Below are 17375 nucleotides of genomic sequence, written 5' to 3' on the forward strand. Positions count from 1 at the left end.
CGAAACGTCAGCCTCTCTGCTCCTATGATGCTGCTTGGCCTGCTGTGTTCATCCAGCCCTGCACCTTGTTGTCTCAGATTCTTCTTTCTGAAGAAGGGTCTAGGCCCGAAACGTCAGCCTTCCTGCTCCTCTGATGCTGCTTGGCCTGCTGTACTTATTGTTATGCACTTGTGCATTTATACGCTGGTACTGTTTTTAATGTGGCATACAAAGGCATATTTTTAGCTATGCCAACTAGTTAAATTAATACACCATTTTTGCCATGATGGAAAGGCTCTCCATTGTGGAGTACATCCATGTCTATGGGTAGAGCCTTGCCAGTCCCTGAGTAGTGTGGGCTATAGTGACAAATCTGGGAAAGTTGTGTCAGATGTGCAGCAATGTTCTGAGTGATGAGTCCAAAAAGTTGCTTCCACCAACCAAGTCCTGGATGTCATGATGAGATTCTCGCTAGTGAGCAGCCAGAGTGGCCTATAAGCAGGAATTATTGCTCATTATCATCCTCACAATTTCTTGACTTGATGCTCAGAGTAGAGTGGGGGATATGGCAGGCTGTGAGGCTAGTAGATTGTGTTTGATTACAATTCTGCTGCTGCTGATGGCCCACAGCGCCTCAGCTCAGTTTTGAGCATCTATTATCTGTTTTGAATCTAAGCCATTTGCATGTCCTTCAGGAGTCAACCAACTCCAGCAGTTTTGAGGATAGATTGATGGAAGCTTAGGCTGTTCTCCTGAGAAGGGTGAGGAGAAAATCAATAGAGATGTTCAAATATATGAGGGATTTGGACGAGTAGCTAGAGAGAAACTACTCATGTTTAAGGATGAGTCACGAATCGGTAAATTTAAAGTGTTTGGGTAAAGAACCAAACACACGATGAGGAAAATATTTTTATTAAGCAACTGGTTATCTGGAACTTGTTTCAAAGGATGATGGCAGCAAACTCAGTTGTAGCTTGCAAAGTAAGCCCCGAAATGGAAAATTTTGTAGGGCTACGCTAAGAAGAAATCAAGAGTGTTTAAGTAAACCAATCTGGAGTAAGCTGGTTTGATGGGCCAAACAGTCTCTATCTGTGCTGTATACATTTTAGGGCTATATAGGTAATAAATCTAACCACAGGTTTTCAAAATACACATAATTTTAAGGAGTAACAGTGGAAAAAATGGTTAGAACAAAAAAAGTCGAGAATCTATTTAATTGTTGCAATTGAAGGGCCCTATTCCAAATACTATCCTGTATTTTCTGTTTCAAAGTTGAGACAGTGCAGAAGAGATTTACCAATGTTTCCTGGGTTGGGGTGATTCAGCTAAAAGAAACTAGATAGGCTAGGGCTGTTTTCCTTAGAGCAGAGAAGGCTGAGGGGTAATCTAATTGAGGAGTACAATGTTCTGAAGGAAATAGACAGGGTAGATATGGGGGAGGAGATGACATGTGGTTTTATCATTAGTCTATCAATTTACAGACCCCCATAATGTTTTGGGAACCTAGGTTCAAATCCTGCCATGGCAGAAGGAATTTAATAACAAATCTGGAATTAAGACTTTAAGGGTGACGATGAAACTGTTGTCCATCATCAGGAAACACTCATCTGGTTCACTCACGTCATTGACAGAAGAAAACTGCTATCCTAACTTTGTCTGATGTACATGTGATCCAGACCCACAGCAATGTGGTTGATTCTTAACTGCTTTCTGGGCAGTATGGCTTGGGAAATAAATGAATAAAACAAAAATAGGGAGAAACTTTATCCTTAATAGAGGGGTCAAAGTATAACCAGGGGGCACAATTGTAATGTAAGAGACAGGAGGTTAATACATGATTGGAGGAAATAAAACTCACCTGACAGGGTCTAAACTAAAGACATTGAGAACTATTTAGAGGAATACTTGAAGTGTATAAGGCAATGGGCCAAGTGTTGGAAATGGGACTAGAACAGATAAATACTTGATGATCTGGCACCTACACAAAGGATCTCTTACTGTGCTTTTAAAAACTCTATACTCAATCATTATTAACCAGCTGTTTGCATGACAAGCATTTATTGCTTTTAGTTCAGATTGCAAGAGATTTACTTTTAATTGAAACAAAAACAGAAACTTTTGAAGAAACTCAGCAGGTCCAGCAGCAGGGGAGAAAACAGAGTTAACATTTCGAGTTTGCCGACCTTTCTTCAGAACAAAAAACCTTACAGAACTGTCGATGCTGTAAATCAGAAACAAAAACCAAAGTTGCTGGAAAATCTCAGCAAGTCTGGCAGCATTTGTGAGAAAAATCAGAGTTACTGTTTTGGGTCCAGTGAGCCTTCCTCAGTACTGATGGTAGCTAGGAAACTGTCAGTTTATATGCAGAAGATAGAGTGGGGGGAGGGGTTCAGGAGTAAACAATAGGTGGGGTAGAGACCAAAGAGAGAGAAGAACAGTTGGACAGACAAAGGAGTGGATAACGATCTGGTTAGGAGACTGAATTGCTGTTAATGGGGACTGTTAGTGGCTAACAATAGGTAGTGGCAGACTATGTGATAACAAGGCCTGGTGTGTGGGGTAAGGGGCTAGGACATGGGAGAGTTCAAGGCCTAAAATGATCAAACTTGATATTGAGTTTCGAGGGCTTGGGGATCTCCAAGTAGAAATGAAGTCCTGTTCCTCCAGCTTGCGTTGAGCTTCGTTGGAACACTGCAGCAAGCCAGAGACAGAGATGTTGGCCAGGGAACAGGGCAGTGTGTTAATATGCAGGCAACTGGAAGCTCAGGGTCATTTTTGTGGGCAGAACGTGGATCTTCTGCAAAGTGGTCGCTCAGTCTATGCTTTGTTTCTCCAGTTTAGAGAAGACCACATTGTGAGCAGCGAATGCAGTAGACTAGATTGTGAGAAATGCAGGAAAAGCGCTGCTTCACCTGCAAAATATGTTTGGGCCCTTGGATACTGAGGCGGGAGGAGGTAAATGGGCAGGTGTTACACCTTTGGCAGTTGCAGGGGAAGGTGCTGTGGGATTGTGGGGGGGTTTTGGGAGTGAAGCAAGAGTGGACCAGGGTGTCCCAGATGGAATGGTCCCTGCTGAAGGCAGATAGGAGAGGGGACGGGAATATGTGTCTGGTAGTGGCATCTCGCTGGAGATGGCAGAAATAGCAGCTGATGATCTTCTGGATGTGGATGCTGGTGGTCTTGTTGATATGGACAAGAGGAACCCCATTGCTGTTGCAGGATGGAAAAGAGGGTGTGAGGGCGAACGTGCAGGAGATGGGTCGGACCCTGTTGAGGACCATGTCGACAACAGTGCTGAGGAATCCTCGGTTAAGGAAGAAGGTGGACAGTTTGGAGGTTCCTTTGTCAAAGTTGGCCTCATCGGAACATATGCCATGGAGATGGAGGAAACTGGGGAAATAGAATGGAATCTGTACAGGAAGCAGGGTGCGAGAACGTATAGTCCAGGTAGCTGTGGGAGTCGGTGGGTTTATAGTGGATATTAGTGGCCAGTCTATTCCCAGAAATGGAAACAGATGTTGAGGAAGGGAAGGAAGGAGTCAGAGATAGACCAGGTGAACGTGAAGGTGGGGTAGAAAATGGAAGCGAAATCGATGAACTTTTCCAATTCCGGACAAGAGAGGGAAGTAGCGCCGATAATACCGTCAATATATTGGAGAAAGAGTTGGAGGTGGGGGCTGGAGTAAGACTAGAACAAGGAATGTTCCACATACCCCACAAAGAGACAGTTATAACGGGGGCCCATGCAGGTACCTGTAGCCACCAATCTGACCTGAAGAAAACAAAAAGAGTTAAGAGAGAGTTGTTGAGGTTGAGGACGAGCTCGGCCAGGTGGAGAAAGGTGGTGGTGGATGGGGACAGTTCAGGCCTTGACTCCTGGAAGAAGCGGAGAGCTCTGAGACCATTCTGGTGGGGGAAGGATGTGTAAAGTGATTGTACATCCACGGTGAAGAGGTGGCAAACTGGAAATTCCAAAACTAGCGTAAAGTGTCAGAGGAGTCACAGATGCATGTGGGAAAGGACTGGACAAGAAAAGAAAAGACTGAGGCAAGGCAAGAAGAGATGAATTCTGCAGGGCAGGAATAGGCTGAAACAATGAGTCTGCCCAAGCAGTCTTGTTTGTGGATTTTCAGAAGGAGGCAGAAGCGAGTTGGATTAGGGCTACCATCCATTAGTTTGGAGGTAGTGAGACGTAGATGAAATGACCTCCCTTTATACATATAGGTAGGTTTTTAATCCTGGCGTCCTGGGTCAGAGATTAGGACATTATCTTGTACCACAACAACCCCCTTTTGTTTTAATTCTTGGACCCTACAGGCAACAGTCAGTGCGAATCAAGTTGCATTTCGCGGCCCACGCATAAATAGTTACAGCCAGATATGGGCGGGGCGGCAGGCCGGGGTAATTTGCATGAGGCTTCTCCATTGGTCCGGGGTACTAACTTTTATCTTGCAGCGGATGTTTCGTGACGTTTATAATTGACACACCAAATACCCACTCACAGCGAGAGAAATCTCTAATTGGCATTCCAGTTTGCATTGGCTGCGGAGTCGTATCCAATGAACGCAGGGATGGGCGGCTACTTCCGGTAGCTGTGTTGTTTGAGAAGCACCTCTTTCCAGCGGAGGAGAAGTTGCCGAGGCGCCGGAGGTTGAAATAGAAGGGGTCTTTACTGGTTTATTTAGAGAAAGAAAATTTCAAAATTCTCGTCGGATGATGGCGAATTAATAAGTATTGGAAAAAGGTATTTTAAATAACATCTATTTCCATAGAGTCATTAATTTTTTTTTTACTGACGAGGTGCGGTGATTATAATTTGCCGGGTGAGATCTAAAGTGGAGGGATGAAATCTTCAAGTTGGGAAATCTTCGATTTATTTTGTATATATATTTTTGATGATTTTTTTAAAATCGTGTTTGAAAACTGAGGCTTTAGGGAAGGTGCAGAGGGCGAAAGAACTAATTAACGGCCAAGACAGTGTGCCGGGGTCTCTGATTGCGCACGCGCGCTTCAAGAACAATCAGAGTTCAATGGCAAAGCACTACAACAACAACTTACATTTATGTTTGAGTGTTTATATAGAGTCGTATAGCACGGAAACAGACCCTTCGGTCCAACTTGTCCGTGCCGACCAAGTGTCCCAAACGAAACTATAAGATCATAAGACATAGGAGCAGAAATTAGGCCATTCGGCCCATCGAGTCTGCTCTGTCATTCACTCATGGCTGATAAATTCCTCAACCCCATTCTCCTGCTTTCTCCCCGTAACCCTTGCTTCCCTTGAAAATCAAGAACCTATCTATCTCAGTCTTAAATGTACTCAGTGACCTGGCCTCTACAGCCTTCTGTGGCAGTAAATTCCGTAGTGTTAGAGTAGTCAGTTATGCAGTTAACAAAGACATAGATGGTTAGGCAGAGTCTTTGTCATCAGTTAACTGTCTATGTTTGCCAGTGGTAACTGTGGAGAATGGATCTGCTATGGAAGATGGTTATTGTACAAAACCCAGCAATTTTGGATGCCTCTTGCAGCTTTAAGTTTTTTTTAAAAACAATAAAATTTTTAAGATTTGTTGGTAACTATCCATTGCAACTTGGATAAATATTTGAAAGTTGGAAAATTGCAGGACTAATTGGATCAGTCTTTCAAAAAATTGCAGATCTCTTCTGTGCTGTGTTATTGATAGTTCAGATTTTTCTATTTTTTTATTTGAAATCATTGATGTTGGGAATTATTTTAAAGCTGTTTTTTTAATATTTAGCAAGTGTTTTTTTTTGAAGGCAGTAAATGGATTTTGAATCTTATGGTGGAATTTAATGTGCTCACCTCATGTGGGTTTGGTGGTGAGGCTGGCATTTAATCAAGTGGGTGGGAGGTAGGTGGGAGCACCACCTTGGTTTAAGTATGTGATGGGAACGTCTTGTCTTCCTGTTGATACTTACTTATGAGCTTTATTCTGCTGCTTCTACGTTTAGTCCAGCAACTGACAAAATGGAATTGTTGGACTGAGGGTTCTGTTTCCATTCTGTATGACTCTATATGGGCCACATGATGTGCAAACCACTACAGCATTGTGTCTGGGGTCCTTTGTTCAAAGTTAATCAGTAGTTGATCAAGGAACGTGGTGTCAGCAAGGTTTTGGGAGAAAAGGTGCAGATACCCACCTTAATGCCATACCACCTTTCCTGTAACCTCCACTCCTACCCTGCAGTACCTCTCCCACTTCTAGCTGGGATCCATTGATAATCCTAGACCTTTGTGTGGATGTTGTGCTGGCGGCAGCCACCACATCTGATTGACAAGCAGATCTCAACAGACAACACTTCTCTCCATGGTCCTTGATTTCAGGATAGCCTTGTTGAAGTCCAGTTATGTGCCTGAGTGACGCTTAATATGGCAAGCCTTTCCCTAAAGGAGGTGATGTGGAGTTTTTTTTCTGGCTCCTCGGCTGACAGATGAGACTCCCATCTCCTACATTATGCGCTGCTCTTAATGTGCAAAGCTGACCAAGTTGGTGGAAACTATCATATAAATTCTGTTCAATTTTTATGTTTGTGGATTTTAATGTTTATTATTCTAGACTGTTATTTATCATAGCTTAATTTAAGTGAGTAAAATATCAAGTGGTGTTGTGTATGCTCTTCAGTGTGCTTGTGATTTTTGGTCAATTACTATAACCACAAAATATTGACCAAGGAAATAGTATTTTAATTTTGGTTAAGGGAGTGCTTTCCTTTCCGCTTGATTACACACTTTTTATTTGACTGAGTTATTTTTCCTGGTTTTCAGTAGCCTGATTTCATTATAATGGGGTGAATTGCCTTTTCAACTTTACTCAGCTAGTATTATTCCTTTCTTCCCATTGATATTTGCAGTAAGGCTTCCCTGTGATATGGCGTTGGTCTGGTCTTTTATATAGCTGTTAATATCTTCTCTATGCTCCCGGTGACTGAATCTTCAGAGGCTGTATATGTGGTAAGTAGTATTGCTCACCAACTCCAGTTTTTATATACAATTAGAAATTAGTTTGATCACTGTGCCCATATAATTAAGGTATAAGATGCCATTTTGACTATTTATAGTAATGAAATTGAAGGGAAAATTATTTCTGTTTGAGCATTGATTTGGAGGCTTTTTTAATATTTATCTCTTAAATTGTCATAGATTATCCTGTAATGACCTCACAAAGTGTTAAAGAATCAGTCGTCATGGCTGGGTAAGTAGATTATTTGCTTTAACCACCCAGCTTTCACTGCCTATACCGGCTGATATCATATCCTTTCCTTCAAATCTGCCATCATCACCCTTCTTCAGCAAAAGAACTCGATTCTTATGTCCTTGCAAAATACAGCTTCATTTTTTTTTTAGCCTCCTGTATTGCAATGCTTCCCAAATATTTGCTGAATATTCCCAAAACTCTAAATCCTTCCAATAAAGCTTCCAACCTGCCATAGGACAAAAATGGTTTTCAGCAAAGTCAGGGATGACATCTAGTTGGGAATGACAAAGGTAAACTTTTATTCTTTGGCTGTCATGACTCTGACGAAGTCTTTGACTTTGACTTTGACGATGGAATTTTAATAAAACACTTCTCCACTATTTTCAGGCCAGGTGGGACCTCCGATGCCTAATTGCATTTTACCTATCTAGTCACTGCCCAAGAATCACCTGCATCTCAATCTTGCCCTTTGGATTCGGTGTCCCCAAGGATCAATCTTTAGTCGCCTCCTATTTCTCATCTATGTGCTACCACTCAGTGACCTAATTTCCATAACCAGCCCTGCCTCACCTTCACTCCCTTTGACCCCTCCTCAGCCTTTAAATTATCGGACTGCTTATTCCACATCTGGACAAGCAGAAATGTTCTTCAACTAAACATTAGGAAGACATAAGCCCTGATAATCACAAACCCATATCACTAAGTCCATCCCTCTCCTTGACAAATGTTTGAGTCTCCTAAAATAGTTAGGCTTTCTTTTAAATGACATGTCAGTTTTAAAATTCTCATCTTTACGTGTCCTTCCATGGCCTCTGTGATTTTCTCCAGCTCTACCACTTCCCAATTTCCTTGTACTCTGCTTATTCTGATTTCTTTAGCATTCTGGATTTTAATCACTCCAACACAGGTAACTGGGCCTTGAGCTGTCAAGGCCCCCACATTCTAGAATTTGTTTCAATTACCTACTTTTAAGACCCTTCTTCAAAATGTATCTCTTTTGATCACCTGCCCTGATGTCATCTTATGTGTTGGATTTTGTTCGTCTATGCTTGTGCTATTTGATTATGTTAAAGGCAGTAGGTAAATACAAGTTTAGCCTTGAATCTTTTCGTGAAAAATTATGTTAAGTATTTTGAAAGTGCATTTGTAGTAGACAATTTTTCAAAAGCACATATACTTTTTCAATTAAGTGAACTGCACTTCTGTTGTCTTTATGGACAAAAATCGCAAAAACTTCAAAAAGATACGTACTTGTAAAATGGCTGCTGAGTTAGAGGAGGAGATAATGGGAGAGGTGAATGAAAGCTTTATTGAAAAAGAGAGTTTTAATGTTGGTAATAGCAGGAAGTAGAGCACTAGTGGGATTTAGTTAAGCAGTTCCGCTTGGGTGGCTGAAGATAACGCTAGTAAATGCGATAAATGGAATTAGGTTTGTATGAAATGCTTGACTTTGAGGAATGGCAAGCTCAGATTATTGGAGAGCTGAAGCAGGTTGAAAGTTAAAGTAGTACAGTGCCGTAGAGGGATTTGAGCACAAGGATGAGTGTTTTAAGTTTGATGTCTAGAGATTGGGTGGTCAGGGACAGGAGTGATGGGGAAGAAGAACTTGGTTGTACATAGCAGAGCTTTGGCTGAGCTGAAATTTTCAGAACTGGAGCTGGGGGTTGGTTACTTGGAGACTCTGGAAAAGTCAAATCTGGAGATGTTGTCAAAGACTTTTTTTGCTGGCCATACGGTTGAAATGCCAGTATTGATAGGAGTTATGCATAGTGAACTTACGGAATTCCTGTCATAGCATACTCTAAAGAAATTGTCCAAGAAAGTGGAGTCGCAGGAAGATAGGATAATGAAGAAAACCTTTGGTATGCTTGCTTTTATTGGTCAGTGCATTGAGTATAGGAGTTGGGAGATCATGTTGCAGCCATGCAGGACATTAGTTAGGCCACTTTTGGAATACTGTGTGCAGTTCTGCTCTCCTTGCTATAAGAAAGGTGTTGTGAAACTTGAAAGGTTTCAGAAAAGATTTACAAGGATGTTGCCAGGGTTGGAGGGTTTAGTCTGGGGCTATTTTCCCTGGAGTGTCGGAGGCTGAGGAGTGACCGTAGAGGTTTATAAAATCATGTGGGGCATGGATAGGATGAATAGACAACGTCTTTTCCCCAAGGTGGTGGAATCCAAAACTAGAGTGCATAGGAGGGAAAAGATTTAAAAAGGATGTAAGGTGGTGGTGTATAAAATAAGCTGCCAGAGGAAGTGGTGGAGGCTGGTACAGTTATAACATTTAAAAGGCATCTGGATGGGTATATGAATAGGAAGGGTTTAGAGGGATATGGGCCAAATGCTGGCAAATGGGACTAGATTTATTTAGGATATCTGGTTGGCATGGACAAGTGGGACTGAAGGGTCTGTTTCCGTGCTGTACATGACTGTATACGCTGGGTAATTCCTCTGTGTCTGGGACTCTCTGAAAATCTTCATTTAACTCTGAGACTCTGAGGGTTCCAATGAAATTATGAGAAATGGTCACTTAGAAAAAGTTATTCTATTAAATGCATAATCTAAATCATGATTATTATTCAACAGTCACCATATTTACCTTGCACACCCCCAATTATACCTTTTAAAAAATGAAAGAACTGTGGATGCTGTAACAACTATTCATCATTAACAACTATTCACCCTCCCAGCCTGATCAGTATTAACTCTTTGTCTGTCCAACTGCTCTTCTCTCTCTCTTTAGGCTCTATCATTTCATTTACTCCCTACCCCATTCCCCTCCCCATTTTTTCTGCATATAAATTGACATTTTCCCAGCCACCATCAGTTCTGACGAAGGGTCACCAGACCCGAAACGTTAACTCTGTGTTTTTTCCTTCACAGATGCTGCCAGACCTGCTGAGCTTTTCCAGCAACTTTGTTTTTGTTCCAAGCTATATCTTCTTCAGATTCCTGCAGCTGCCAGACCGTGGTCCTCCTCACTATTGCTGGACCTGAACCAAGACCCTTTCTCTGCTGGAGCTGACTCAAGGTGACGCTCCCTCCCCTCGCCGGACCCAACCTGATTCTCTACCGTCCCTGCCCAAATCAACTCCACCCATCTGGTACACCCTAACACCTGGAGGATACCCTCCAGCACCCTCACATTATACCTTTGCAGTACATACTTAAGGTTTGACACCAGCTGTCAAAGTGGCTGTCAGAACTTTTAAATGTCGGAATATGGCAACTGACTGCTTTGAAAGGGGGCCTTCATCTGACAGTTCTACACTGAGAGAGTTGTCAGAATGGAAGAATGTCTCTGCAATTCTCCTTTTACAGGTATCGAGCTTCCTTTTATCCTCAAAATTAAATGCCGGACTGTGATATAACATTCACTTTTAAAAGTTTAGAAATTGTTTGGGAGTACAGTAATTTTGTTATTTCTGCGTTTGACCCCAAACGAGAAAGTTGAGAGTCTGACTTTAACTGGTTCTTACTCAAATTTGTTCATTGCAGGCTAGTTATGTTACAGTCTGTCCTAGTTTCCAATGACAGCCAGGGAAGTGTATTTTACGTAGATAGTGCTGTAATGAGAACTGGAGGTCCATCTAATAAGCAGAAGTAAAACCATAAATAGAAACAGGAGTAGGCCATTCAGCCTTAAGCCCAGTAGGATCGTGGATGATCCGACATTGCCATGTCCACTTTCCTGCCTTTTCCCCCATAACCCTTGATTCTCCTACTGCTCTTTTATAGTCAGTATAGCTTGGCAAAGACACAATGAAATACAGTAATGTGTTTTGGATTAGTCACAGTCATACAACACGGAAATAGACCCTTTGGTCTAATCAGTCCATGCCGAACATAATCTCAAACTAAACTAGTCCCACCTGCCTGGTCCTGCCCCATATCCCTCTAAATCTTTCCTATTCATGTAATTGTCCAAATGTCTTTATAAATATTTGTAATTGTGCCCGTATCCACCAATTCTCAGGAGGTTCATTCAACACGTGAACCACCGTCTGTGAAAATAATTTGCTCCTAATGTCTTTTTTTTTTAAAAATCTCTCTCCTCCCACCTTAAAAATATGCCCGCTAGTCTTGAAATTTCCCATCCTAGGGAAAAGACGCCTACCATTAACCCAATCCATACACCTTATGATGTTATAAACCTCTATAAAGTCACCTCTCAATCTCCTACACTCTAGTGGAAAAAGTCCCAGCCTTTCATAACTCGAACCTTCTATACCTGGCAACATCCTGGTAAGTCTCTTCTGAACCCTCTCTAGCTTAGTAATATCCTTGCCTCTTGATCTCCGAAAGGTCATCTTCGAAATTTATTGGAACTTCATATTTGATACACAGCCTTGTTTGATTGTTCAAATGATCACTTAATAGTTTTTACTGTTACTTCAGGCCTTAAAAGTTTGTAGCGGATTCTGGTAATGATAAAATATTGTTTGCTGTATGTTTACTTTGCCTTAAAAAGCCATAAGCTAGCTGTTTTCGTTTCCTGGGACCCCAACTGACAGTTTTCATGAACTTGTATTTATTGCATTCGGATTTCTGTTAAAGTCTTCAAAGATTCATACTTAACTAGATTCTGAGTTTAAAATGGCAGTGTATTATGGGGCAAGGTATTGAATTTGGTGGCACAGAGTTCTTTCTGACGTTTGGGAACAATACTGATTAAAATGTGGGCAAGTGGATCTCATTGAATTTGAGATACTTGAACTGTGGTTTAAGATAAAATGTACACCACCTCACTAATTTAGGATTAGGAATCTAAATTGGATAATCTTTGAAAGTTAAACCCAAATGATATAATGTATTGGAGTGTAAGCTATATGGTGGGACATGGAGAGATTAATGCAAAACTATATTTGACACATTTATATGCAGGACCCTTGTTTCTAAAGCTTTCAATCACAATGGAGTATTGCAGACTGTTATTAAACAAGAAGCTATTGAGAATTCCAAAAGTCAATCATCTCAGAAGCAATCTGACAAAAATGTATCTGGGGGTACAAATAATGGTGAAGAAGAGGTAAGAAAATGATCTTTTTTTTGTGTTTTTGAATTTTCAATCTGGTCTGTCTTAAATCTATGTGATGTATTGAAATTATGGAGTCGTCTTGTTGCACTTGCCCTTTGACCTTATGCACACAAGACCCAGAGATGAGTGTACCATTAATCTGCAAGTTTAATTGTTTGAAGCCCATAATTATATCTAGCATAACTTGAGTTTAGCAGCTGAAGAAATTCAAATTCATACACAATATAGCCACTTAGACTGGTGTCCATTTGGCACCTGATGTACCATGTGTCCTTTTTAAAAAAAAAAATACCCAGAAAAATCACAAACATACCTTTTCCATCTTTAGCCACTCAAGCAATCTTGCCTCTTCCTCCCCCTTTCTGCTTCTTCCTGCTTTAGTCATATGCACCCTAAACACAAATGCAGAATTCCTCCTGACACTGTACCCAGTGATGGCAAAAAATGATTTTGAGAGGAAAGAAAAATCTGGGAAGAAGCCAGAAAACAATATGATCTGATGAAGGGTCTAGGCCCGAAACGTCAGCCTTCCTGCTCCTGTGATGTTGCTTGGCCTGCTGTGTTCATCCAGCTCTACACCTTGTTATCCCAGAAAACAATAGTTTTTCTAACCATGCTGAATGGGAGGTGACAATGTATCCTTTAACATATGACTCTTCCTTTGGGTCATTTTCTGCCCTCACTTTTACTCATTGAGTGCATCATTTTTGGAAGCTTTATCTGTAAGGAGATGATAGGAAATCCACTTGTTATTAAAGATTATGATAGTCTTGGCAGCAATATAAAATGCATTCTACAGTTACAGATTAAGTGATAATTGCTGTTTTATTAAGAATTGTTACTAAGGAAAGTAAAAGATTAACAGTATTAAAAGATAAAAATACTATTTGCTGAACTCTATCTGATTGGACTTAATAGAGGACGGTTGAAACAGTTAATTGTATCATGATACGTTGTTCCACCACTTTTTATTTTGGAGGTTGTCTGTTGTGCTGAGGAAACTTCTTTGGCAATTCCTCTTAATTTTAAAGTTGCAAAAGGCCAGAAAAATAAAGTAGATGTTGACTGTCATCAAAATAGAATTAGGGCAGTTGAAGTTTAGTTGGTGCAGACTGCGCAAATGGTCTTCCTTATCCTCAAATTTCTGAATTCATTCGAAGTGGTCTTTATTGTTCAATATCTGCAACAAAACATTTTTCTGTCTAACCTGGAGTTAAACTTAAATCCATCAATGTGCCTAATTAATCAATGCACACTCCTAATCATGTCATTGCCATTAATGAATACACAGTTGGGATGTTAATTTTTGAAAGTGGATTCAAATTTCTGTAATCTCATGTTAAGTTAGCACATGTATCTTACTGCCAGTGTTGTTATGGAAACAGCTTTAGTAAAAGGTAAGTGCATATCGGCAGGTATGTACTGGTCTAATCTCCTCTTATATGCAAACTGAGTGTATAATTTATTGATTCTGGTTGAATTTTTATGCACTGTCGTTGTCAATTCGTTGTTTACTGTGTACCGGCTTCTCTTGGTTATACAGCAACGTGTAGTGAAAAAGCGGGGCTGGCCAAAAGGAAAGAAAAGGAAGAAAGTTTTACCTAATGGTCCCAAAGCACCTGTAACTGGGTATGTCCGATTTCTGAATGAGCGTCGAGAGCAAATTCGTATGCAGCATCCAGACTTGCCATTCCCAGAAATCACACGCATGCTTGGAAATGAATGGAGCAAACTTCCTGCTTTAGAAAAACAGGTAGGTTTTTGAGATAACAAGGTGTAGAGCTGGATGAACACAGCAGGCGAAGCAGCATCAGAGGAGCAGGATTATTTTTAGTATTTCTTTTAGAGATCGAAAATTATTTGTTTGTTACTCTGCTCTACAACAGTCTAGAGAGCAAGGCAAGAAATAGCATAAAGGTTTCTAAATAACTTTGATTTACATGCTTTTGAAGTGGCAGGGACTGATTAGGGATAGTCAGCATGGCTTTGTGCAAGGGAAATCATGTCACACAAAGTTAGTTGAGTTTTTTGAGGAAGTAACCAAAAAGATTGAGGGCAGAGCAGTAGATTTAATGTACGTGGACTTTAGTTAAGCCTTTTGACGAGGTTCTGCATGGTAGATTAGTTAATAAGGTAAGATCACATGTGATTGAGAGCTTGCCAATTGAATACAAAATTGGCTTGATAGTAGGAGACAGAGGGTAGTGGTAAAGGGTTGTTTTTAAACTGCAGGCCTGTGACCAGCAATGTTCCACAGATATTGGGACTGAATCCACTTTTGTTTGTAATCTGGTTAAATGTTTTTGATAATTTATGACACATAGTTATTAGTTTGCAGATGACACCAAAATTGGTGGAATCGTGGACAGTCAGGAACGTTGTCCGAGATTACAAATGGATCTTAATCAATTCGGTCAGTGAGCTGAGGAGTGGCAAATGGAGTTTAATTTGGATATTGCATGTTGTTAAAACAAACAAGGGCGGGACTTGTCAGCAATGCTCATATTCCAGGAATAAATTTGAAGTATATGTGAATGTAAATGACTAAAAATCAAAAGGAATTGTGCAAAATTTTGTGACAATCACATTTTAATTATATTTTGTTTTTGATTTTGGGCTAAAATAGAAGAGGACTGTGCTAAAACAAAGGACTGTGGGAATAGTTGCTGTACTTTCAACAACAGACTACTGGAACTCCATTGAGTTTTGCATACCTGTTGGCTTGAAAACTGCCAGGCTGGCGCGGGGTGAGGGTGGGGGAGACCAGACAGAAAATAGCTTGTTTACATTGTGAGATTCAATCAGCAACAGATTGCTGATTGTGCAGTTGTGACCACGTGTAGATGCCAAAGGTTACCAACATCTCAACTGTGGTTCCTGGGCAGCTGAACAGCTAGCGTATGTGAATGATATAGGGGAAGAAATTCCCCAGACTGGAAGAGAGGTCTGTCTGTACAGCAATGTAACTCAAGCTTGGACACAGTCTCTTATCTCTTACCCTTTGCTGTAAACTGTTGCCTCTAACCAATAACTCCGAGATTTATACGTTAATCATTAAATTTCAATGTGTCTCTGGTGAAGAGCTGAAAGAACCTGGAAGGAAGACGGATTGGAGAACAGAAGGTCTTTGTAAGAAAACAAACACCTTGGTGAAGCCTGTGGATTGGTGCTATTGAACCCGTTATTCTGTCCTCCATCCATAACACTTTTTTTTGGTCTGTCTGTAGGTGTGTGTGTTTTAAGGAATTTAAAGGCAGTTAAGAGTTTTTAAACTAGTAGAGTTATATGTTGCTAGTTCATAATTTTGTTTCCCTGTGGCTAGATTTGGTTTATTCATAGTAAACAGGAGTTCTTATTAGATGCAGAAACCTGGTCTATGTTTTCAGTTGATCTGAGCCTACCAGGTAAGTCATTAGGGACTTTGAGTAATTTGATTAATCCTTATCTTTTGTGGTGGTCCCAAGAATAGTGGGGCTTTGGAATCAGTGCACTTTCCCATTGGGTTGTGACAATTTCAAAATTCCCAATTTATTTTAAACACTTAACAATTGCTAGATTTGAATCTAAAATAATTTTTAAATCCATATTCAACAGACCAGCTAGCTCATTGCTATTTGCTTTATGCACAATATCTATGTTCATAGATATTTCCTTTCAAGGTGTCTTTTTTTTTTTTGCAAGGATCTGTATTTATATGCTCCTCACTCCTTATCCCAGCAGAAGATAGTGCCTAATCCTACTGCTACTGTGCTGTTTTTTATATTTTCTTCAAATTTCTGATTTATCATAAGTAATACTTTCACTTGTAACGCTTCGTGGAATGACTACACTGCAGACCAGGGCCATAATTTTATAAAAACCAAAAGAACTGCAGGTGCTGTAAATCAGGAACAAAAACAGGAGTTGCTGGGCAAGCTCAGCAGGTCTGACAGCATATGTGAAGAAAAAAATCAGTTAAAGTTTCAGGTCCAGTGACCCTTCCATAATTTTGTAATATTTGCTTATATTTGTTATGATGACTCTTGGATAGAGAGTTTGAAAGAATGTGGTTTTGTCCATGTAAGTGGTAGGAAATATTTCAGTTGTTTACACAAGCACATGTTTATCTAGAAATAACTATTGTCCTGAATACTAGACGTGCATCACAAATGGAAATTTCAAATTTGAGAGTGAACTTTGTGAAACCTAGTACTACATATTAAGGTCACAATGAATGATTGTAGGTATAAATTTAATGCTAATATTGCTACTGACACCTATTCACCCAGCAGTTGAAAACTTTTTTAATCCAATATTTAGCATTATTTGGATGAAGCAGAAAAGGACAAGCAACAGTACCTGAAGGAACTTAAAGAATTTCAGCAAACTGAGGCCTATAAACTGAGTACAGAAAAAATCCAGGAGAAGAAACTAAAGAAGGGTAAGAACTGATTTGGAGTACACCAAACTGTGAACCAACACTGCTGAAACATACTGAAGACCTATGTTTAAATAACAATTTTCATATTTGCTCCCCTTCCCTTTTTGATGATCTTGATATTCAGAAGCTCGTTTCTATTAATACTTAAAATGACCATTTATGTGAGTCTATTGAGTGGATGCCCATGTTCCTCCAGCTCCTCTAACTCCATAGCCACTGCCAGATTGAAGTACTGAAATTTGATATTTTTGGCGATGGTATAGAGCTTGGCGGTGAAAATATGTTAATGGAGGGAGGCATTTCAAAAGAATGAATGAACTGAGGAAGAGTTTGCTTGAGGGAGGATGGTGATGATGTCTTTGAGGGAATTGGATGGTGCTTGAGAAAAAGGAGCTACTTACAGATTGAGTGCCAATGAACATTTGGAGCTTGGTGAGATTGGAGACCAGGATAGGATTTTGGAATCACGTTGTTGAATAGTTAGTGGTTAAACAAAAACAGAAGGTGAAAATAATGGAAAGAGACTTTGGACAAAATGAAGGGAAACCGGTACGTGGAGTGGAAGAGAAAGATGATAAAGAAATACTTGGGCTCTTCATATTTAGTGTTAAAAGATAGTTGGAGTTTTGCGGATCTTTTACCAGATGAATCTTCCTGGAATAAAAGGTTTTGACTTTGGGGAGTGAGGCACAATGAAATATTAGCGTAGCTTTTAACATTACTT

At 40.3% G+C, this 17375-nt stretch overlaps 1 protein-coding gene across 3 annotated transcripts; it reads left to right on the plus strand.

Moving 5' to 3' along the window:
* Positions 1-4499: 4499 nt before the first annotated feature.
* Positions 4500-16677, plus strand: LOC125486486 (SWI/SNF-related matrix-associated actin-dependent regulator of chromatin subfamily E member 1-related-like). Of its 3 annotated transcripts, XM_048614178.1 has the most exons (7): positions 4500-4723; positions 6853-6952; positions 7142-7193; positions 10077-10514; positions 12078-12222; positions 13775-13984; positions 16531-16677. In XM_048614178.1, the coding sequence occupies exons 4-7, from the start codon at positions 10489-10491 to the stop codon at positions 16660-16662; spliced, it is 513 nt and encodes a 170-aa protein (XP_048470135.1). In that variant the 5' UTR covers positions 4500-4723; positions 6853-6952; positions 7142-7193; positions 10077-10488; the 3' UTR covers positions 16663-16677. The 3 variants fall into 3 exon arrangements, with proteins under 3 accessions (XP_048470135.1, XP_048470134.1, XP_048470133.1); XM_048614176.1 differs by lacking the exon at positions 10077-10514 and having other exon boundaries at positions 4502-4723; XM_048614177.1 differs by lacking the exons at positions 6853-6952; positions 10077-10514.
* The last annotated feature ends 698 nt before the right edge of the window (positions 16678-17375 follow it).

This window comes from Rhincodon typus, chromosome 29, assembly GCF_021869965.1.
Source record: "Rhincodon typus isolate 14 chromosome 29, sRhiTyp1.1, whole genome shotgun sequence".
Taxonomy (NCBI): Eukaryota; Metazoa; Chordata; class Chondrichthyes; order Orectolobiformes; family Rhincodontidae; genus Rhincodon; species Rhincodon typus.

Coding starts and splice junctions, on each gene's coding strand:
- LOC125486486 (XM_048614177.1), top strand. CDS start 7,153: ATGACCTCACAAAGTGTTAAAGAATCAGTCGTCATGGCTGG. Junction 12,223..13,774: donor CAAATAATGGTGAAGAAGAG/GTAAGAAAATGA, acceptor TTGGTTATACAG/CAACGTGTAGTGAAAAAGCG. Junction 13,985..16,530: donor TTCCTGCTTTAGAAAAACAG/GTAGGTTTTTGA, acceptor TCCAATATTTAG/CATTATTTGGATGAAGCAGA.